This window comes from Carcharodon carcharias, chromosome 4 (assembly GCF_017639515.1).
Source record: "Carcharodon carcharias isolate sCarCar2 chromosome 4, sCarCar2.pri, whole genome shotgun sequence".
NCBI lineage: Eukaryota > Metazoa > Chordata > Chondrichthyes > Lamniformes > Lamnidae > Carcharodon > Carcharodon carcharias.
Window position 1 is genome coordinate 171467293 of NC_054470.1, and position 24391 is coordinate 171491683.

The 24391-nt window shown below is 42.3% G+C and overlaps 1 protein-coding gene across 4 annotated transcripts in view; it reads right to left on the bottom strand.

Moving 5' to 3' along the window:
- Nucleotides 1-24391, bottom strand: part of tenm3 (teneurin transmembrane protein 3) — a 584772-nt gene that overhangs the window by 78744 nt on the left and 481637 nt on the right. For all 4 annotated transcript variants that reach the window (XM_041186060.1, XM_041186059.1, XM_041186063.1 and 1 more), the window contains 2 exons: nt 16228-16444; nt 8821-8940 (listed from right to left, as the gene is read on the bottom strand). In XM_041186060.1, the coding sequence (XP_041041994.1) occupies nt 8821-8940; nt 16228-16444 (337 nt within the window). The remainder of the gene's footprint in view (nt 1-8820; nt 8941-16227; nt 16445-24391) is intronic.

The following is a 24391-nucleotide window of genomic DNA, read 5'->3' on the forward strand; positions in this document are numbered from 1 at the left end:
AAGATCAATATCACTCAAGGCATCAAACTACATTATAGAGCTGGGCTTTATCTTTAGTATTACTGAGCACGACACCCTGTGCCACTCAATCACATTAAAATCATTCACAATTGTTACTGTGGCTGCTACAACACTACAACTGAATAGAAAGTGGTGATTTTCCTTTTGAGAGAATAATTTCAGGCCTGCAAGCAAGAAAATACAATTTACAGAAACTATTCATGAAATTACACTACTGATGACAACAGGTAGTGGCGAAGAAATTGGGCCTAATGTAATCATTGTTTGGAAATCATGGAATTGTTCAGTCCACAAATGTATTGCTTGGTCTGGAGCTGGATCATGGAGATCAAGAAGGCTCAAGATTCCTTTCCTGGCTTCCATTGAGTTAAGCGACAACAGCTGCATGGTAATTAGGTAGCTACAAAGGGCCTCAGCACCTGTAGATAAAAACAAAAAACTGCGGATGCTGGAAATCCAAAACAGAAATACCTGGAAAAACTCAGCAGGTCTGGCAGCATTGCCAGAGAAGAGCACAGTTGACGTTTCGAGACCTCATGACCCTTCAACAAAACTAAGTAAAATTAGGAAAGGGGTGAAATATAAGCTGGATTAAGGGGGGAGCAGGGTGGTTTTTTGGGACAAGCAGCCAGTGATAGGAGGAGATAACCAAAAGCTGTCACAGACAAAAGAACAAAGAGGTGTTGAAGGTGGTGATATTATCTAAAGGAATGTGCTAATTAAGAGTATAAGCCAGGACAGATAAGGTACAGATAGCTCTAGTGGGGGTGGGGGAATACTAACAGGTAGAAATAAACAATGGTGGAAATACATTTGAAATTAGTGGTAATCGGTGGGAAAAGAAAAAATCTATATAAATTATTGGAAAAAACAAAGAGGGGGAAGAAATGGGGAAGAAAGTGTCTCCTTTCAAGTGAAGCAGCATTTTAGTTGCACTTCCCCCAACTTAGTCTACTGCATTTGCTGCTCCCAATGCGGTTTCCTCTCCATTGGAAAGACCAAACGCAGACTGGGTGACCGCTTTGCAGAACACCTTTGATCTGTCCGCAAGAATGACCCAAACCTCCCTGTCAATTGCCATTTTAACACTCCACCCTGCTCTCTTGCCCACATGTCTGTCCTTGGCTTGCTGCATTGTTCCATTGAAGCTCAACGCAAGCTGGAGGAACAGCACCTCATCTTCCGACTAGGCACTTTACAGCCTTCCGGACTGAATATTGAGTTCAACAATTTTAGATCTTGAACTCTCTCCTCCATCCCCATCCCCTTCCCCGTTTCTTCCCGCTCCTTTTTGTTTTTTCCAATAATTTATATAGATTTTTTTCTTTTCCCACCTATTTCCACTAATTTTAAATGTATTTCCACCATTGTTTATTTCTATCTTTTAGTACTCCCCCACCCCCACTAGAGCTATCTGTACCTTATCTGTCCAGTCTTATACTCTTAATTAGCACATTCCTTTAGATAATATGACCACCTTCAACACCTCTTTGTTCTTTTGTCTGTGACAGCTTTTGGTTATCTCCTCCTATCACTGGCTGCTTGTATCAAAAAACCACCCCCCCCCCCCACCTTAAATCAGCTTATATTTCACCCCTTTCCTAATTTTACTTAGTTCTGTTGAAGGACTCGGAACATCAACTGTACTCTTCTCCGCCGATGCTGCCAGACCTGCTGAGTTTTTCCAGGTATTTTTGTTTCTGTTTTTGCTCAGCACCTGTAGGTTGGCAGAGAGCGCTGTGTGGGGTTTTTGGTTAAAGTTCCTAGCCACTCCTGCTTTAAAGTGAGCATCTAGTGAGGACAGTATTGGGCTCAGAAGCTGATTCTTCCTGTGGTCAAAAGCCTGCTAACACACCATCTCAGCTCTCACATGCCCTGCTGGGCATTGTACACAAAGAAGTTAAGCACCTGGAAAACCCATACCTGTATAAGTAATGCTGTGATAGAAGAAATGGTGAGAAAGCTGAAGGGAGGGAAATGATTTTGCACAGGATAAAGAATTAGAACACCATATTGTTCTTTGCCTCCCTCTCGATCTTAAAAATCTTTCAATTAGGTTAACTTGAATGCTTTTTAATAAACAGACCGGTCATAATTCATAAAATTAACAATTATTGACCTACAAATTTAGATACGCGATGCCTAAAATCATCCTGGCTGCTCATCTTATTGTCTCAGAAGGGCAGTACAACAGCCTATCTTTATATAGAGCCTCTAATCCAATAAAACACTCCAAGGTGCATCAGAGGGGCATTATTAAACAAGACTTGACATCGAGCCACATAAGGATATATTAGGGAAGATGGCCTAAAGCTTGGTTAAAGAGGTAAATTTTAAGGAGCATCTTAAAGAAAGAAAGAGAAGTAGGGAGGTAAAAAGGTTTGGAGAGGGAATTCCAAAGCTTAGCCCCTAGGTAGCTGAAGGCTCAGTCACCAGTGGCAGTGTGATTAAAATTGAGATGCTCAAGAGGCCAGAATTAAAGGAGCACAGATATGTTGGAGGGTTGTAATGTTAGAGAAGGTTACAGAAATAAGGAGGGATAGGTCATGGAGGGAAAGTAAAGATGAGAATGTTAAAATCAAGACATTGCTTAATTGGGAGCCAATGTAGGTTAGCAAGTACAGGGGTAATAACTGAATGGGTACAAGTCAGGTGATTGCAAGTTCACAGTGAGTGGAACATAGGAAATCAGCCAGCAGTGCTTTAGAATAAACAAATGTAGAGATATTGAAAGCATGAATGAGGTTTCAGCAGCAGATGAATAATAGCCTTCCTGTCATGATGGACAGCTCAAGTAGCTTCCTCTAGTGTAACCCACTTAAGTTGCAATGTCACATCTCTGGTCGCCTCTTTTTGTCTTCTGCCTTTATGATGTCAATTAATTGCCTCAGGCTTACAAACCAAAAATTCAACCTGAGACCAGAGTAGGTGTCAGAGTAGGCATTGACATAACCTTCTACTCTGTATTCCTTGTGCACAAAGTTCCCATATGGGATCACAGAATATGAGAATATGGGATCACCCTGCAATCTTAGCAACTAAAACATAACAGGAAATCTTTGTTTTAAGCACCTATTACTGCTACAGGGCTTTTTCCTTATTTGTTTTCACCTCCGAGTTCTCTTCAAACTCACAGCGGTTGGACATATATGAATGTTCCTTCATCATCACTGGGTCAAAATCATGGAATTTCCTACCCACACCATCACGAGTGCACCTTCAGTTCAAGGAATGCAGTGATTCAAGTAGAAGATTTATTACCACCTTCCCGGAATAATGAATGCAGCTTTGTGAGCTTTGTTCAGCAGCTCCAGAGTTTGCCCTGTCTCCTTAGGGTCAGTAAATAGCGGTGTAAACTCATTGTGCCATCAGGGGAAGTTCTTCAATCTGATTTTCTCCCTTTTCCAGATGGCCACTACATATTTGTTTGGCCACTAAGCGCTGTACACCTGGATCTCTCTCCCACCCTCCAGAAACCTCTGTCTCTGGGGAAGTCCGGGTGAGCATGCCAGTGAATCGGGAGACATCTTTTTGTTAGGACTGTCTGATCCTTTGTCCTAATTTGTTCTTCAGTTACACAAGATGCAAGTGAAATAGGATCAATATTTTGATGTGAAAAGGGAATGTTGCAAATGCTGGAAATCAGAAATCAAAGCAAAACAAATTTACATTTCAGACAGAGACTCTGTTAGAGCTCAGAGCAGGTTTCCACATGAAGTCTTAACCTTACTTGTTCCTATTCAGAGGCAGATGGGCATTTTACTGTGGGTTCAGCACAATTAAAGCACCATCTGTAAGGATGAAGGCTACAAATTAGATCAAATAAATGGCACTTGAAGACGATGCAAGAATTTGGTGGGGCAAGCATGACAAGCAGAGTTCAGGACAAGGGGTCAGAACTTTAAAATTAGAATTAAGTGATTCAGGAGATGCTTCTTCACCCAAAAAGCAGTGGAAATCTGGAACTCTCTCCCTCGAAAAGCTGTTGAGGTTAGGTCAATTAAAAAGTTCAGAACTGAGGTAGATTTTCTTTAGGGAAGGGTATTAAAAGATAGGGAGCAAAAGTAGGTAAATAGCGTTAAGGTAAACCATAATCTATCTGAAGGGCAGAACAGGCTCCAGGGGGCCAATGTTGATGTGTGTGATTGCTTAATTATGGGACATTGCATCAGTGGCCTAAAGGGGGACATGTTTTGATCATTGCAAAAGAGAAATGACTGCAGACAGCACTGAAAAGTTAAATAATCGTTTCAATGGCAGAGGCATAAAGAAAAGCCATAAATGCTAGAACGGAACAGTCATGCTAATATAATTACTATTTTTGTTACTATTTGAGTGAGTGGTTGAAGTGCCTTTAATCATAAGTTTAATCACCAGTCATTTATCAGCTAGTCATTTGGTAGGAGAGAACTTGAAAAGAGAGGCATGTTGCCGAAGCTTTTCATCTTGCACTCAACGGGACAAATGCAAGACTGCCAAATTTCAAACAATCACAACAATTTATACGACAGGAGAAAAGGGTCTCAAATGGGTTGACAAGTCGACTCTGATTGGCTGAGGCGTTGCCATGGAGAAGGCAACAGGAAAAACAAAACTATCAAACACTACATTTATAAAACTCTAATAGTATTTCAGATATTGTGATTTCACAGAATCACAGAATTTTAATGGCACAGAAGGAAGCCATTTGGCCCATCATGTCTACACTGGCTCTCCAAATGAGCATTGTGACTTAATGTCATTGCCCTGCACATTTCTAATAGGCAAATAATCATCCAATGCCCTTTTGAATGCCTTGATTGAACCTGCCTCCACCACACTTCCAGGCTGTGCATTCAAGACCCAAACCACTCGTCGTGTGAAAAAGATTTTTCTCACATTACATTTAATGATAACATATCAAGCTCAACATGATCCATGTTTTATAGTTGGAATATATACAGCTCCCTGTGTTCTTCAATATCAACTGATCTTCGTCTTTCAGATGCTGACTGGCTTATGACTTTTAAAGTAATTATTTCTCTTTTTACTGAAGAATTTAGAAAATAACGTTGAAATAATAAAACATAGTCAGTGACTTAAATCTGTTTTGAGCTACTAAAAGGAGTAAGTGCTATTAACTTATTCTTTTGGTCTAATTTTACACAATGGTGCAACTTAAAAACTCTTACATTTGGGCTAATATCCAATTTTAACAACTGAGAAATTGATCTTTCTTATCTATTCATGGGATGTGGGCTTCACTGGCTGGGCCAGCATATATTGCCCTTCCCTAATTGCCCTTGAGAAGGTGGTGGTGAGCTGCCTTCTTGAACCGCTGCAGTCCATGTGGTGTAGGTACACCCACAGTGCTGTTGGGAAGGGAGTTCCAGGATTTTGACCAAGCGCCAGTGAAGAAATGGCAATATATTTCCAAGTCAGGATGTTGTGTGGCTTGGAGGGGAACTTCCAGCTGGTGGTGTTCCCATCTATCTGCTGCCCTTGTCATTCTAGATGGTAGTGGCTGTGGGTTTGGAAGGTGCTGTCGATGGAGCCTTGGCAAATTCCTGCAGTGCATCTTGTAGATGGTACATGCTGCTGCTACTATGCGTCGGTGGTGGAGGGAGTGAATGTTTGTGGATGTGGTGCCAATCAAGCGGGCTGCTTTGTCCTGGGCGAAGTCAAACTTCTTGAGTGTTGTGGGAGCTGCAAGCATCCAGGCAAGTGCCTGACTTGTGCCTTGTAGGTGGTGGGCAGGCTCTGGGGAGTCAGGAGGTGGGTTACTCGTCACATGATTCCTAGCCTCTGACCTGCTCTTCTAGCCATTGTATTTATATGGCTGGTCCAGTTCAGTTTCTGATCAATGGTAACCCCTAGGAAGTTGATAGTGGGGGATTCAGAGAAGGTAATGCTATTGAACATCAAGGGATGATGGTTAGGTGTTCTCTTGTTGGAGATTATCATTACATGCCCCTTGTGTGGTGCGAATGTTCCTTGCCACTTGGCAGCCCAAGCCTGGATATTGTCCAGGTCTTGCTGCATTTGGACATGGACTGCTTCAGTATCTGAGGAGTTGCAAATGGTGCTGAAAATTGTGCAATCATCAGCGAACATCCACACTTCTGACCTTATGATGGAAGGAAGGTCACTGATGAAACAACTGAAGGTGGTTGAGCCGAGGACACTACCCTGAAGAACTCCTGCAGTGATGTCCTGGAGCTGAGATGACTGATCTCCAACAACCACAACCAACTTCCTTTGTGCTAGCTATGACTTTAAACAGTGGAGAATTATCCCTCTGATTCCCACTGACCTCAGTTTTGCTAGGGGTCCTTGATGCCACACTCTGTCAAATGCGGCCTTGATGACAAGGCCAGTCACTCTCACCTCACCTCGAGAGTTCAGCTCTTTTGTCCATGTTTGAACCAAGGCTGTAATGAGGTCAGCTGCTGAGTGGCCCTGGCAGAATCAAAATTGGGCATCAGTGAGCAGGTTATAGCTAAGCAAGTGCCGCTTGATAGCACTGTTCATGACCCCTACCATTACTTTACTGATGATGGAGAGTAGATTGATGGGATGGTTAATTGGCCAGGTTGGATTTCTCCTGCTTTTTGTGTACTGGACAATTTTCCAGATAGCCGAGTAGATGCCAGTATTGTAGCTGTACTGGAACAGCTTGGCTAGGGGCGTGGCAAATTCTGGAGTACAAGTCTTCAGTACTATTGTTGAAATATTGTCTGGGCCCATAGCCTTTGCTGTATCCAGTGCCTTCAGCAGTTTCTTGGTATCATGTGGAGTGAATCGAATTGGCTGAAGACTGGCATCTACGAGCTGGGGTCCTCTGGAGGAAGCCGAGATGGGTCATCCACTTGACACTTCTGGCTGAAGATTGTAGCAAATGCTTCAGCCTTGTCTTTTGCACTGATGTGCTGGGCTCGCCCTACATTGAGGATGGGATAGGAATATTTGTGGAACCTCCTCCTCCAGTGAGTTGTTTAACTGCCCACCACCATTCACCACTGGATGTGGCAGGACTACAGAACTTAGATCTGATCTGTTGGTTGTGGAATCGCTTAGCTCTATCACTTACTGCTTATGCTGTTTGGAACGCAAGTAGTCCTGTGTTGTAGCTTCATCATTTTTTCGGTATGCCTGGTGCTGCTCCTACCATGCCCCCTTGCACTCTTCATTGAACTAGGGTTGATCCCCTGGCTTAGTGGTAATGGTAGAGTGGTAGGGCCATGAGGTTACAGATTGTGGCTGAGTACAGTTCCACTACTTCTCATGGTTGCCCAGGCTTGTGTTGCTAGATTTGTTCAAAATCTATCCCATTTAGCACGTTGGTGGTGCCACACAGCATGATGGAACATATCCCCAATGTGAAGATTCGACTTTGTCTCCACGAGTACTGTGGTCACCCCTATTGATACGTCATGGACAGATGCATCTGCGGCAGGCAGGTTAGTGAGGATGAGGTAAAGTATGTTTTTGCCTCTTGTCGGTTCCCTCAACAACTGCCACATACCCAGTCTAGCAGCTATGTCCTTTCGGGCTCGGCCAGCTTGGACTTTACTGGCGCTACTGAGCCTCTCTTGGTGATTGACATTGAAATAACCCAACCCAGGGTACATTCTGCACCCTTGCCACCCTCAGTGCTTCCAAGTGGTGTTCAACATGGAAGAGCACTGATTCATCAGCTGAGCGGGGACCATACGTGTTAAGTGTTTAATTCAAAGTCCTGTCAGACTTGCTGCCGTGAATAGGTATGTCATGAATCATTAGCAGGTACAGCACGTGATTAGGAAGGCAAATTGAATTTTCATTTTTATTGCAAGGGAATGAGATATAAAAGTAAGGATGTTTTACTGCAGCTGTATGGAGAGACCACATCTAGAATACTGTGTACAGTTTTGGTCTCCTTATTTAGAAGAGGATATAATTACGTTAGAAGCAGTTCAGAGAAGGTTTATGTGACTCATTCCAGGAATTAAGGTCTTATCTTATGAAGAAAGGTTGAGAAGGTTGGGCCACACCCATTGGAGTTTAGAAGAATGAAAAGTGACCTTATTGAAACATACAAGATCCTGAGGGCACTTGATAGGGTGGATAGGGAAGGATGTTTCCTCTTGTGGTGGAGACAAGAACCAGGGGACACACTTGAAAAATAAGAAGTCTCCCATTTTAAGACGGAGATGAGATTTTTTTTCTCTCAGGGGTTATTTGTCTGATGAATTTGCTTACCCAGAATGCAGTGGAGGCTGGGTCATTGATTTTATTCAAAGCTAAGTTAGACAGATTTTTGATGGACAAGGGAATCAAAGGGTTAGGGAGGGCAGACACGAAAGTGCAGTTGAGACCACAATCGGATCAGCCATGATCTTATTGAATAGAAGAGCGGGTTTGAAGGGTCAGATGGCCTAATCCTGCTCCTAGGTTCTATGTTCCTACGAAACAGGACAATGCAGAGGCGGAATTTCAATAGGTTTCTTCGGCAATAGACTGTATGTACACTGTAAGCTGATTTCCATATTCTCTGTGGGGCAGTAACACTCTGAAAATCACAATCACAGCATTGAACATATCCTGTTCCCATTCCGAGATGAAACTTGTCCAAGCCTCCATCCAAATATCATTTGATGGAGTCACGCAATTGCAAACAGGATAACTGAACTTGAAGCGCACCTGGATCATGGAACAACTACAAATTGGTATTTGAATGCAAAACATGTTGCTATTCTACTTAGGTGCGATACCTGATTACTGCCTCACGGAGTTAAATCACGCGCAAGCTGCATTTTATTTCTACCAGCAAAAACTCACATTCCATCCTGGCGTGTGATGGTGTAGCCATATTGTGGGTAATGTAGAAAGGACACGTTTACTCCAATGAGGGGTGTTCCATCTGCAGTCAGCACTTGCCCTCTGATAACGGAGCTCAGGCTGTGGGGAGTATGTCGGGGAAGAGAGAAAAAGAGGGGAATCAAATACCTTTTGAAGGAATTGTTCGTGCACTGAAATGTTCTGTCTGAAAACCTGTTCTAGATGAAAACCCCATCAAAACAAATATGATCAAATAATACCAGCAAAGACATTCCAAAATAATTCATCTTCATAAAACACTAATATTATTTCAGATATTGTGATTTAATGCAGGCATTCCCCAGGCAACTTATCAAGCTCAGCATGATCCATGTTTTATAGTTGGAATATATACAGCTCCATTTCCCTGTGTTCTTTAATTTCATATGTTATATTTCAACTTAGCATGTAAATAAATAATGAATTGATTATTAAAACTTCCTGGAAATTACAAATGGGATTGGTTGCGGGGGAAGGGTAGGTAGTTGATAGGAAATAGGAAACAGGCATTATACAAGCTTTAATTAAATTCAGTGGCTAAACTGCATCAGGGCAATTTAAATAACTGGAGGTTCCTAGACTCTGCTGTACATCAAGAGCTTGTGCTCTGCGAATGCACCTGCTAGTTTTGTTCACACTTTATTTCCAGGTCATTACAAATTCATAAAAAGCGCATTAAATAATTTGTGCCCCGTTATTGCACTTCGTTAGGGCCTTTATTAAATTTGTGCCTTACTTGATTAGTCTGCTTTGAAGTTCTTAACAGACTTTTAAAGAGTTATCCAGTTAGCCTGAAGCAAGGGAATCTATTGGAGAATTTGTGGATTTACAATGGATATGCTCCCATCAAAAACATGAAGGCGACTTGTGCAGCTTGAAAATCAGTGCATTAAGGCTCTGTTTCTGCAATTGTAATTCTTTAGATCATTCTTAGGCTCAGAGTTTTGGCGAAATATGCAACATTATGTTTTTAAAAAATTACCTGATGGTGATCGTGAATCCCAAACTCTGGTTCACACTCTCCTTCAGTTTGTGTCACACTGTGCACAGTAGGAAGTCAGCTGATCGCAAAGTGTACCTTAGGACATTCAATTCACCACTGATTTATTTTACATGTTGTTTCTTGGCTAATAAGGGCAAACGGGCAATTAGTTTAGAACAAAAAACTGCTGAAATAAAAATAGGAAATACTGCAAATACAGAACAAAAAAGTCAGTGGCTATAAAGAAAAAGACTGTTTTGTGCCATTCATCAGAACCCAAGGCTAAAAGATAGCAAGTACATTAGCACCATTAGGAAAAAAATAGAGAATCTGGAGGGGGGAGGGAAGAGAATCAGCAGATAATGGGAATCACTGCAACGTTTGAAAATAGATTGAGTGATCTGCTAATTACTAGGTAATAATAACATATAATTCCATTCTATCTTTTTTTTCATGAAACATATTCTATAACAAAAACAAAAATTGCTGGAAAAACTCAGCAGGTCTGACAGCATCTGTGGAGAGGAAGACAGAGAGGACTTTGTCTTCCTCTCCACAGATGCTGTCAGACCTGCTGAGTTTTTCCAGCAATTTTTGTTTTTGTTTCAGATTTCCAGCATCTGCAGTATTTTGCTTTTATCTTTGAACATGTTCTATACTTGGGTACAACCCGTTTTCAGGTCTTTATAATTCTAGCTAAAGACAATTCCTCATATTGCAATCCAGGTATCTTGGGCTCTTATTTTGTTTCTCACTGTTCCTCGGTGGGGAAGTGTCTAACCTCCACATGGCTCCTTTTCTCTGTCAGGGTGCACAACATTTTTGGAAGTCAATGCAAGTGCAAAAATAATGCCTTTTCCCAAAATGGCACAGTTGTGAATAAGCCCTTGCCATCTCAATTTGTTTCATGTGCTACAATTTATGCATCTCCTGTAGCTAGCGTGTAGCCAAGAAAATACATGGCTCTCTCATCTCCTTAATTCCAACTGAAAGGGCACTATGTCTAAATGTCTGCAGTCACTATGAGTTGTCTGACCTGATCATCACATGCTAACAGCAGGTAACATAGCCAGGACATATGACTGAAGAGAACTAACTCCATTTTTGTCCACAGCCACCAAGAGATGCCTGACCTGTCAATCACACTGAAATGCCAGCTCTCGCAGAACAGAGGTGGAATTTCCTCTCTGTTTTGAATTCATGAGCTGTAAATAAGCAGTTCATTTTCTCTGATATACACACACATCACAGGGACAAGCCCAAATCAAACTTAAGTGCGGGATTTACTGAAAGGTCTTTCTTAACACAGCAGTTACATCTTGATTTAACAGTGGGTCCCCAATTTAAACTAACCCTTTAAACTAATTATATGTACATTACTTAACTCTGCACTGATGATGTTTCATACCATCTAGCAATTATTATCAAGTAGTTTGTAGATCACTCAATCTATTTTCAGTGATTCCCATTATCAGCTGATTCTCTTCCCTCCCCCTCCAGATTCTCTGTATTTTTTCCTAATGGTGCTAATGTACTTGCTATCTTTTAGCCTCGGGTTCTGATGAATGGCACAAAACAGTCTTTTTCATTATAGCCACTGACTCTTTTTGTTCTGTATTTGCAGTATTTCCTATTTTTATTTCAGCAGTTTTTTGTTATAAACTGATTGCCTGTTTGCCCTTATTAGCCAAGAAACAACTTGTAAAATAAATCAGTGGTGAATTGAATGGTACACTTCGTGATCAGCTGACTTCCTACTGTGCACAGCGTGACACAAACTGAAGGAGAGTGTAAACCAGAGCTTGGGATTCACAATCACCATCAGGTAATTTTTTTAAAGCTTTATGTTGGATATCTTGTCAAAACTCTGAGCCTAACAAGTATATTGTGAGGAACCTGCCCTTCACGCACAACAACGCCCCCCCACAATAGAACTCCCACACAAAGCAACTGCAACTCAACTACATCTAAATGGAAGGGCAGCAGCGTGGTGGTATTGTCATTGACTAGTAATCCAGAAACCCAGGGAAATGCTCTGGGGCCTGGGTCTGAATTCCACCAAGGCAGATGGTGAAATTTGAATTCAATCAAAATCTGGAATTAAAGGTCTGGTGTTGACCATGAAACCATTGCCGATTGCCATAAAAACCTATCTGGTTTGTTAATGCTCTTTAGGGAAGGAAATCTGGCCTACATGTGACTCCAGACCTACAGCAATGTGATTGACTCTTAAATGCCCTCTGAAAAAGGGCAGTTGGGGTTGGGCAATAAACGCTGGCCTTGCCAGCATGGTCCACATCCCACAAATGAATAAAAGAAAATCCAAACCAATTGGTAACTAACAGTCTGTCCAGGCTTTATGAATTCACGAGCAGCACTGCAAGGTGTTTTTTTTTCCTTTCTATATGTTTGCACAGAGATTTCAACAGAACAATCAGTTATTTAAAAATGGTCAATGCAATGAAATCGTCTACAGGAAACTAAGCATTATCTTCCATCAATGAGAGTGCGTATTCAATCAGTGAGGTGCTACAAGCCACCATGTGTGAAAACAAATCAGAGCATTAAATAAAAAGGACTAACAATGATCAGAATGTTGTAGCCACCAAATGCTCAAACTTTGTTTCTTTTTAAAAATAAATACTGATACTTCTAAATCTGAGTCAAGAACTAGGAAGGCAATGTGCTAGCTATATTCAAAACTATATTTGTGACTTCAAGATCGCCTTTTATTCAGCACAGACCAGGGATTGAACCTAAACAACTGAACCTAAATAAATCTCCAAAAGACAGCAAGGAATGCCAAGGAACACTTGGTGGTGAGTCAATGTAGGCTGTAGAACTGGATATTGGGTGGCAGGCATATAGGTGAATAACAAAGGCCAGACCAGGAAATATCTGGGATGAGGACTTCATTTGTTTGGAGAGACAATAGAAGCTGGGGTTGTTTTCTTTACAGCAGAGATGGTTAGAAGAGGATTTAATAGAGATGTTCTATTAATAGAAATTTTATAGATCATTAAGACCATTTGCCTTAGATTTAAGCAGGCATTAACTAGTCATTGCACTGTAATCTTGCTCTGCACTGTGCCTATCCCCAGGAATTTCCAGACTCTCATTGAAACAGAGTTTAAAGCTTTTGAAATGAGCAAGAAAAAAAATTCAAAATTTGAAAGCGCCAATTAACAGATTTTGCAGTTTGCATAGATCTGACTTGTCGTGGATCTACTTACACATTGGTTGCCATGTTCACCTACATACCAAAAGTGGCTGCATCTCAAAAACAATTCATTGGCTGTGAAATACTTTGAAATGTCCTGAGATTGTACAAGGCATTATATAAATGTAAATGCTTTTTTTCATTTTTACCCTGACTGCACCTTCTGTCAGATACATTCAGCTGACAGCCCTCCCAATATCGTGGTGCAGGAATATCCACCCTATTTGAGCAGGGTTCAGATCTAGGTGACAAAGCCATTGACTGGGTCATATACAATTAAAACTCTTTGTGGTCAGGCAAAATTGTGATTAAACAGCATGGCCAATATACCCATTTTCTTTTCAATGAGATATTTGCACACTTAATCAATAACACAAGAACGTAAGAAATAGGAGCTGGAGTAGGTCATACAGCCCTTTGAGCCTGTTGCACCATTCAATAAGATCATGGCTGATCTTCTGCCTCAGCTCCTCTTTCCTGCCCTACCCACATATCCCTTGACTCTCTTCGTGTCCAAAAATCTATCGATTACAATCTTGAATGTACTCAACATCTGCAAATTTGAAGCTATTATCAGTAAATATGTGACTCCCAGAAGGAAAGAAAACAAAACAGTAAAAATTGGGAAGTAAGAATATTGGTCCAAACTGGTCTTGATACCTTAAAATGGAACGCCAGTAAAAACAGGGAAATAAAACTACTGGTCTGAACTGTTTTTTTCCTTCTGGGTTCTCCCACATGTATTAAAAATCCCAACACAGCCTGCCATGGTTCACCACCAAGTGATCCTTGTCTCTCCTGTTGCTGTCTTTTGAGGATTTATTTTGGTTCAATTGTTTAAGTTACGTCTCTAGTCTGTTAGCAGAGTTAGACGATCTTCAGTGGTCAAAAACGCGGCAGGTAGGGTGTAATTTGGGAAAATGTGAACTTGTCCATTTTGACAGGAAGAATAGAAAACAGTATCCTATTTAAATGGAGAGAGATTGCAGAACCCGGTGGTACAGAACGATCTGGTTTTCCTGGTACTTTAATCACAAAAAGTTAGTATGCAGATACAGCAAGTGATTCGGAAGGCAAATGGAATGTTAGCATTTATTGCAAGGGGAATGGAATATAAAAGTGGGGAAGGTCTACTCCAGCTGTACAGGGCCTTGGTGAGACCACATCTGGAATATTGTGTACAGTGGTCTCCTTATTTGATAAAGGATATAATTGTGTTAGAGCAGTTCAGAGAAGGTTCACTTGACTCCTTCCTGGGATGAAGCACTTATCTTTTGATGAGGTTGAGCAGGTTGGGCCTATATCCATTGGACTTTAGAAAAGTGAGAGGTGGATAGAGTGGATACTGGGAGGATGTTTCCTCTTGTAGGGGAAACTAGAATTAGAGTACACAATTTAATAATAAGGGGCCTCCCGTTTAAGATGGAGATGAGAATTTTCTTTCTCTCGAGGGCTGTTAGTCTGTGGAATTCTCTTCCCCATAAAGCAATGGAGATGGGGCGGGGGGTCATTGAACCTATTCAAGGCTGAATTAGACTTTTGATAGAGAAGGGAGTCAAAGGTTTTGGGGGAAAGACAGGAAAGTAGAGTTGACACCACACCATAATCTTATTGAATGGCGGAACAGTCTCGAAGGGCCAAAGGGCTTACTCTCTGCTCCTAAGTCCTATGTTCCTAACCAGAATAACAGTGAGCTGTTTCAATTAGCCTTGGTGTGCTTGAAAAGGGGGTGGAGAAGAAGCAGCCAAACTTGATGTTCCTCGTCACTATCCAAAGGCTCCAACTGGAAAGCAGAGGAACTGGGTAAGCATAGCCTTCGACTCAGCTCTAATGCCCTCAGCCAACCTTCACTGTCCAGTTTGGTGTGAAAAAATGGGCACTTGTGTGGACTATCAGCGGATTACTGATACCTGTGTGCCTGCACCCCAACGAGGAGTCAGTGTCAGTGGCATAGCAGGGGGGAACAGGGCAGCAGATGGTGAAATGCAAAGCAAACAGCAGCAATATGCCACCCTGCGAGCTTCAGTTAAAATGTTATCAATACAGGAAAGGAATAACTTACGTCTATACAGAGCCTTTTACAAGCTCAGGACATTCCTGAGCTTTTTGTAACCAACTGAAAAGTATCCATTTAGGCTCAGTAACATTACACAAACAACAATGGGACAACTAACCAGTTATCATGTTTTTGATGGTATTGGTTGAAGTGACAAATCTTAGCCAGGTTAACTTCCATGCTCTCCTCTGAACTGTGATATTTTGCACTCACATGGATAGGGCATCTGTTTACTGTCTCATTTGATAGACAGTACCTCTGATGCGCTTCTGCACCTCTCTACATTGCATCGAGTGGCAGCCTAGACTAGGTACTGTGGTAATAAAAACAGAGAATGCTGGAAAAACTTAGCAGGTCTGGCAGCATCTGTGGAGAGAGAAAGAGAGTTAACATTTGGAGTCTGTGTGACTCTTCTTCAGAGCTAAAGAGAAGTCGAAATGTGATGGATTTTATACTATTTAAGAGGGGGTGGAGCAGGTGGAGCAAAATAGAAGGTCAGGGATAGGTGGGAGCTAAGGACAGATTGACAAAGTTTTCATGGACACAGGACCAAAGGGAGTGTTAATGATAATGTTAAAGACTAACAAAGGTGCTGACAGTGGCATAAAAGTAAGATAGCAGAATGTGCTAACAGCAAAACAAAGATCAGCAGAACTGCTCCGCCATTCAATAAGATCACCTGCTCCACCCCTGCTTAAACAGTATAAAATCCATCACATTTCTACTTCTCTTTAGCTCTGAAGAAGTCATACAGGCATGAAACGTTAACTCTTTCTCTCTCCACAGACCCGCTGAGCTTTTCTAGCATTTTCTGATTTTATTGCAGATTTCCAACATCCGCAGTATTTTGCTTTTATGTTAGGTGCTGTGGTCTTGGAATGAAGCTTAATCCCACAAACATCTGATTCACATACAAGAGTGCTACCACTCATAGCCTTGATATGGGAGCCAGAGGTGTTTTAATGGCATAAAGCAACAATCCAAAATGTACTTGAGGAATGAAATATAGTGTGGACAAAGTCTGTGATTACATTTCAACAAAATAGACAACATACTACATCACTGTGTGATTGGATTTATATGCGTTCATCTCAGCACTGACAGACTAACCTCTTGTTGAAAGGATTCTCCCCAGGTAGGACATGACTGCTGTCTGGTCCAATCAGAAACTTGATACGATCATGGAAGGACCGGGCAGCTTGCTGGGAGGGTGGCTGCTGGCTTTGACCAATAATGTCCAGTGGGTCAGGAGATCCGCGGCAATAGGGCTGGTTCTGGCAGGAGCTGTGTAAACAGCAGTCTGGATCCATGCAGTCAATCAGACCATCTGCAAAATGGAAAAGCAGTCAAGTGAAAAATGTCTTCTCCAACCACATGTGAAGATATTGAACTGTCGGCTTGCTGTCTTAACTCATGTCCAAAAACAGCAGCACAGAGCAGCAAGCATACAGTTATATAAATATCCATTTGTAGACAGCTACAAGGACATTGTGTGTATGTTAGCTTATACACATCTAACAGTTCACAAGGAATTCCTTTATTTTCTATTTGAACTCTCTTCGGTTTAACGCCTTTGTTTAAGGAATGAAAATGGGTTGTCATTTTTGACAACAATATTCACAACTGCACCCTAGCGAGAAGTCAGGCTATATTTGCAAAAATTCTGACATGGGGTTTTGCACAGGAAGCAGGCATCTTATTAACATCTCTGTGGGATGTAGTCAAACTTACTGCAAATGTGAAGCCCTCCTGAAATGTTAATCTGTCTCTTGCTTTCAAATATTGAGCAATGTGGGGGTCAATGCATGTGTGGTTGGGGTTTGGGGGTGTGGGGGTGGGTGCGGCGGCATATGCTCTTTCTGTTGACAATTTTAGCAACAACAAAAGCCAGAGTGGCGGTTCTTGAGTTTTCTGTCCAAAGGCAGGTCTGACTCGCAGTGCGACGACCTTCACCATGGATGGGGCAAGGAGGCTGGCCCCAAATCTACCCCAGCTGGAACAGGGATCAAACCCCATGCTGTTGGCACCAATCTGATCCACACTGGTCATCCAGCCAATTGAGCCAACCGCGCCCCCCCCCCCCCGGCAAGGAGTCTGAGTCACTGTGGCAACATACACTTTTACATGCATGTTGTAGCCTGGCACAATGGATAGTGATGGTAGAGGCTCCAATTTCTTTCCATCATATGGCTGATCAGGAATCTCTCCCACTCTTACCGCCTGCCATTGGCATATGTTGGAAGGATTTACAAGTTGGTATTCAACTTGTATGGGCATGTTATGAATGCCCCTTCCTTGGCCATCAAGTCGCAGAGTGGGACCTGAACCCACGGCTTCTGGTCCAGAGACAGGCACACTGTCCACTGCACCACAAGACCTCCCCCTGAGTGATTACAAAAGAGGAAATCACATTTTGTGTGCACCTCAATTCTTTTGCCAGTATTGTCACCAATATCAGTCCTCCACTCTGCTTTTCTAGCATCTTTTGTTCTTACTTCCAGACTTGGGGCATTGTGCTTTTCATTTTACTTTGTTGAGGTGTGAATCACAGCCTTCGATTCAAGTGAGGTTGATGGTACCTTTCAGTTTTCCTCCCAAATGATCCAAAGGCCTTTGTATATAATAAATCCAATCATTGACTGAAGTGTGCACATTTACAATGGATGCCAATAAGAGATTCTAACCCAATTCAATGCAACAGTCTAAGTAACATTCATAAGATATGGAGAGAGTTATGGTGCTTCAGGAAGACTGAAGGCATTGTGATATTGCAAGTGGGAGCTGGTATTTGCTTTCCTTTGCCCAGATTCAGACTTGCAAACATCCATCTGTCTTATTCCCTGCATGACCTGTATGTCATTTTGGAGGACATTGCTTGCCTGGGAAATAACATTAGGTGAAGGGAGGAAAAATGAAAAAATAATGTTCAGATGATCACAGGTTTCCTCTGAGATGACCTGAAACTGAAGCAGGAACCTCTATCCCTGCCCTAATATTTCCTTTCAATTAACTCTTTCATGACTGAAGACTACTGGGGGCCACTTTCTGAGAAATGTGCTGGCAGTAGGGAACTTCACTTCCTCAAGTGCATAGTTGAAAATTAATCGCATAGCTTCCTTTTTGGATCTGCGAACTGAATGCTCAATATTATCTTTAATATCATTGTGGTTATTAAGAAAGTGCCCCTGATTGTTGCAACCATCTTTTTTCAAAGGGAGAACATATATGGTGCTTTTAGTTAGCTGCAGTTGCAGCACAGAGAGAGTTAAAGTTCTTTTGTAGCAGTACTGCTGCACAGTCCTCTCCCTCAGGAAATACAGAAGAGAAGGAGAGAAAGAAGCACACTCAAATTTAGTCATTCATCTTTGTTAGTTTATGTAAAGCAAATGTACATCTGGCACGTAGTCTGCAGGTCATAAAACAGCAAGAGATTGACACCCGCAGAACTAATCAGCTGGAAATGCATTTTTACAAGCTCCTCTGAAAACATCAATCAGAAACAAGAATCTCATTTTCAGTGGCTGGGAAGGAGCCTGAAGTGCATGGTTATTTTTCGATGGAGTTTATCAACTACTTGCCTGAGTGAGTGACGGATGACTGTGGAACTCTTTTCCCATAACTTGAGAAGTTATTCTTCATTACTTGATGCCCTCATACAGCCAGCATTATTTATTGTCACTTACTTGATTGCACCACTGTTTTTTCGAAAGATTGTTGCTATTACATAACATGGCAATGGAAGTCTTGGGATCTCTTGATAGGGTTCCTCCTAACCGACTACCTGACCACAACCAACAAAACACCCTCTTCGCTCAAGCATGTCACCCTATGGTGCCAGTATGTACAACAGGACCTACCGACATACTGCATCACTGTGGGTTCCTTCAAATATGGTGTTAGTTTTTTTTTTGTCTGCAGGATTTGAGCATCACTGGCTAGGCCAGCATTTGTTACCCATCCCTAATTACCTGTAACAAGGTGGTAGTGAGCTGCCTTCTTGAAACGCTGGAGTCCATGCAGTGTACCCACGGTGCCATTAGGAAAGGAGTTTGACACAGTGATGAAGGAACTGCCATACGGTTCCAAGTCAGGATGATGAGTAACATGGAGGGGAATGTGCAGATGGTGCTGTTCCCAAGTCTGGTGCCCTTGTTATTCTGGGAGGTAGAGTTTGTGGCATTGGAAGGTGCTTCAAAGGAGCCTTGGTGAGTTGTCGAAGTACATCGTGTAGATGGTACACGCTGCTGCCACTGTGCATCGGTGTTGGAAAGACTAAATATATAAGGTGGTAGGTAGGGTGCCAGTTAAATGGGCTGCTTTGTCTTGGATGGTGTTGAGCTTCTTGAGTGTTACTGGGGCTGCACTCATCCAGGCAGCAGTGGATAGTACTCCATCACACTCCTGAGTTATGCCTTTTGGATGATGGACATGCTTTGGGCAGAATTCTCAGCCTCTTGCTGATCTTGTAGCCATATATTTATATGGCTGGTGCAGTTAAGTTTTGGAACAATGGTAACTTCCTGGTGTAATTGTGGGGTTGCAGCGATGGTAATGTCGTTGAATGCCAGGAGAAATGGTTAGATTCTTTCCTGTTGGAGATGGTCATTGCCTGGCACGAATGTTACTTGCCACTTATCAGGCCAAGTTTGAATGTTGCTCAGATTTTACTGCATGTGACCATGGACTACTTCATTATCTGAGGAATTGAAAGTTCTACTGAACACTGTGCAATCATTAGCAAGCATCCCCGCTTTGACTTTATGATGAAGGAAAGGTAATTGAGAAGCAGCTGAAGATTGTTGGGTCTGGGACACTACCTTGAGGAACTCCTGATGTCCTGGGACTGAGATGATTGGCCTCCAACAACCACAGCCATCTTCCTTTATGTTGGGTAAGACTCCAACCTGTGGAGAGTTTTCCTCTTGATTGCCAGTGACTGCAATTTTGCCAGGGATCCTGATGCCACACTCAGTCAAACGCTGCCTTGATATCAAGGTCACTCTCATCTTATCTCTGGAATTCAACTCTTTTGTCCATGTTTGGACCCAGGCTGTAATGAGGCCTAGAGCTGAGTGGCCCACCGAGCCCAAATTCAGCATCACTGAGCAGGTTATTTTTGAGTAAGTGCCACCTAATAACACTGTCAATGACACCATCCATCACTTTGCTGATGAAGAAGAGACAACTGATGAGGGTAGTAATTGGCCAAGTTGGATTTGTCCTGCTTTTTTTGGACAGGACATACCTGGTTAATTTTCCACTTTGTCAGATAGATGTCAGTCAGCTGTACTGGCTAGGGGTGCAGCTAGTTCTTGAGCACAAGTCTTTAGATCAAAAGCTAGGATCATGTCCGGCCCCATGGCCTTTGCTGTATCTAGTGCCTTCAGCCAGTTTTTGGCTTCATGAAGAGTGAATCAAATTGGCTGAAAACCGGTATCTGGGATGCTGGGAACCTCAGACAGAGGCCAAAATGGATCATCCACTCAGTACTTCTGCGAATATCTTAGCCTTGTCTTTTGCACGGAGGTGCTGGGCTCCATCATCATTGAGGATGAGGATGCTTTTGGAGTCTCTTCCTCCTGTTAGTTGTTTAATTTTCCACCACACCGGCTGACTGGATGTAGCAAAACTACAGAGTTTTAACCTGACCTGTTGGTTATGGAATTGCTTAACTCTATTGCATGCTGCTGCTGCTGCTGCTGTTCAGCATGCATGTGGTCCTGTCTTGTAGCTTCACCAGGTTGGCATCTCATTCTTAGGTCTGCCTGGTGCCACTCTGGCATGTCCTCCTGCACTCTTCATTGAAGCAGGGTTTGACACTTGGCTTGGTAGTAATGTAGAATGAAGGATATGCTGGGCCATGGGGTTACAGATTGCGATTGAATACAATCCTGTTGTTGCTGATGGCCCATGGCACCTCTTGGAGGTCCAGTTTTGAATTGCTTAATCAGCTTTGAGTCTTTTCCATTCAGCATGCTGGTCGTGCCACACCATACAATGTAGGGAATTTCAGAGTGAAGATGGGAGTTAATCTCTGCACGGACTTTGTGTTGGTCACTTCTGCCAACTCAGTGATGGACAGATCAGATGTAGCTGTGGCAGTTAAATTGGTGAAAGTGTGGTCAAGCTCTTGTTGATTCTCTCATCAACCATTACAGGTCCAATCTGGCAGATATGTCCATCAGGACTCGGTCAACTCGGTCTGTAGTGGTACTACCAAGCTACTCTTGGTGATGGGAATTGAAGCCTCCCCCCAACTCAGAGTCCATTCAGTGCTCTTGTTACCCTCAGTGCTTCTTCCAGCATGGAGGAGTACTGATTCATCAGCTGAAGGAGGGCTGTAGGTGCTAAACAGCAGGAGGTTTTCTTGGTTGACCTGATGCCATTTTACTTCAATGTTGAAGTCTCCCAGGGCCACCACTTCTGCTGGGTCTGTCCTGCCAATGGGGCAGCACATACCCAGGATGGTGATGGAGGTGTCCTGGGCCTTGGCTTTAAGGTACGATTTGGTGAGTATGATTATGTCAGGCTGTTGTTTAACTAGTCCGTGGGACAGCCTTTCTAATTTTGGTACAATTCCCTAGTTGTCAGTGAGGGTGACTTTGCAGGGTTGACTGGGCAGAGTTTGCCTTTGTTGTTTCCAGTGCCTAGGTCGATGCTGGGTGGTTCATCCAGTTTTATACTTATTTAACTTTTCTGTAGTGATTTGATACAATTGAGTGGCTTGATGGGACATTTCTGAGTTGGGGTTAAGAGTCAACGACATTGCTGTGGGTTTGGAATCACGTGTAGGCTAGATCGGGTAAGGATGGCGATTTCCATCCCTGAAGGACATTAGTGGATCAGATGGATTTTTATAACAATCTGGTAGTTTCTCGATAATTATAATTAAGACTAGGATTTCATTCCAGGTTTTATTAATTAATTGAATTTAAAATCGACCAGCTGCATGGGGGGATCTAAACTCATATCTCTGGATCATTAGTGTGCCAAGAAGCGAAGGTGCTTAAATCACAGTTGAAATGTCCATATCACAGGGAGAATTGCATTGGCAGTAATTTATATTCCATTGATTTCAAAATTATCTAGTTTATTTCTGTTATAAAAAAAATCCAGAGATTCAAGTGAAAGCCTGGAAAATTATGGAGTAAAAGTCATTTTTATGCAGAAGTTCACATAGCTGGGGTTGATTTTGTGGGGCAGCTGGATCACCGGTAGCAGAGGTGAAAGGTCTGCTGAGATTTCGAGGCCCTGGCCTCATTGAATTTGGTAGGTGAGCTATGATGTCAAATGGGTGCCCTAAAGCAGATCCGAATCCTCTGATCTCTGAAACGTCTGGAGACACCAGCAGAGGCCTACAAGTAGCTGCCCAAGGGAGAGGTAATGTCAAGGTGGAGCAAGGCCTGGCTGGCAGCAGCCTGCAGTATAATGTGGGAGTAAGGAGGAGCCCTTCTAATGCTTCCAGATCCACAAAACAAAATCAATGCTTAAAATCTTTCTGGCCCTTTCCTGACTACCAGTACACAGGAACGAACAGTTTGCATCATAAGCTCTGGCCCTGTGCTTCCTAAAATTGTGAAAAGCTCATAATTATGTTATTAAGGCACAACTTTGGGTGGGATAGAGGTAAACCCCTTGTTTTAAGCAGGCACTTTGGCAGCCCAGTGGTAGGCCCCTCTGAAATGGGTCGATTGTTGGGGTTGAATTGGCATTAATGCTAAGAAGCTCCTTTTTAGTCCCTTAGGTCCCGTTAACGCTAATTATCCCAAAGTGAAAACTGGTGCCAGTGAACAGTTGAAGTGGGTTTTTAGAGAGGGGTATCATTGAGTTGGTCTGTACAGACCTAGTTCAGTTCCCCATTTTAATGTTGTATATTTTATTCTTTGCATAATACTTTAATTTTATGGTGCGGCTTAGAGGTAGGTAGCCAAAAATTGATCCTTTGGGAAGCAGAAGAGTCAAAAAGCCTGTCTGGTCAAGGAGAGAGGAGCGGTACAACTGAGGCACGATGGCACCACTGCTGGCAGGAGGGCATTATTACATCACAGCCAACTTGCATGTGTCATTCACAGTGAATGTACACATAGGACATCACAGGACCAGAACAATTTATAATAGTAAAAGCTGACACAGGATGTGGATTTTTTAAAACCATAATCACTATAACAGACACAAGATGGTTATATGAAAAAAGTTATACCTACAAAAATGTGAATGGCTTTCACTTGAATCTCTGGATTTTTTTTATAACAGAAATAAACTAGATAACTCTGTCACCAGTATTACTCACTAAGTTACAATATTGCAGTAAATGCATTTGTGATGTAGACTTTATTGGACGACACTGAAGAAATATCAAGAGAAGACAGACATGCCTTTCATGACCTCAGGACATCCCAAAGCGCTTTACAATCCAATTAAGTTCTGTTAAAGTACGGTCATCGTATTGTAGGCAATAATTTTCTCAAATTGCACACAGCAAGATCCCACAAACAGCAAGGATATAAATGGCCAGATAATCTGTTTTAGTGATGTCGGTTGAGGGATAAAGTTTGGCCAGGACACTGGGGAGGGTTCAGCTGCTCTTTTTCAAAATAGTACCATTGGAACCTCATGGATTCAGCTGAACGAGCCTCATCTAATTGAAAATATGACCTCTGACAGTGTAGTACACCATCAGTACTGCACTGAAGTGTGAGCCCAGATTTTAGGCTCAAATCTCTGGAGTGGAGTTTGAACCTTCAATCTTCTGGCTTAGAAACAAAAATGCTACAACTGCACCACAGTAAACAAGTAGATGCTATAAATAATGGCAGAAGACAACTCAATAGAGCAAGATGAAGAGTGCATCCTGCAACCTTGAAATGCATTGGCATATTTTAAAGGGACTAAAAATAAGAAATATCTGTTAAATGTCATTGGCAAGCCCAGCAGTGGTCGAGAAGCTAAGCTGAACTGGAATTGACTGGAGGGAGCAAATGCATCCACTGTCACTCTGTTGTCATATTCTAAGTGAATTGACATGATGTTACTTGACTCCTACTGGGTTAGGGTGCATTTTTATTCAAGACCATATCTTGTATACTATTTATATATGCAACATTCTTTATGCTCACAAGTCCTTTTTTCCCCTCTCCGTGTCCCTCTACGCTTCCCCTCATGGCTGATTCCAGTATGGTAATCACAGGTCCCGTTCACCATCCAGCACTTTGCTAGATTTGCCCTGACTCATATCCACATCTTGACAGTGAGCTGCAAAAGTGAGTGATGGCAG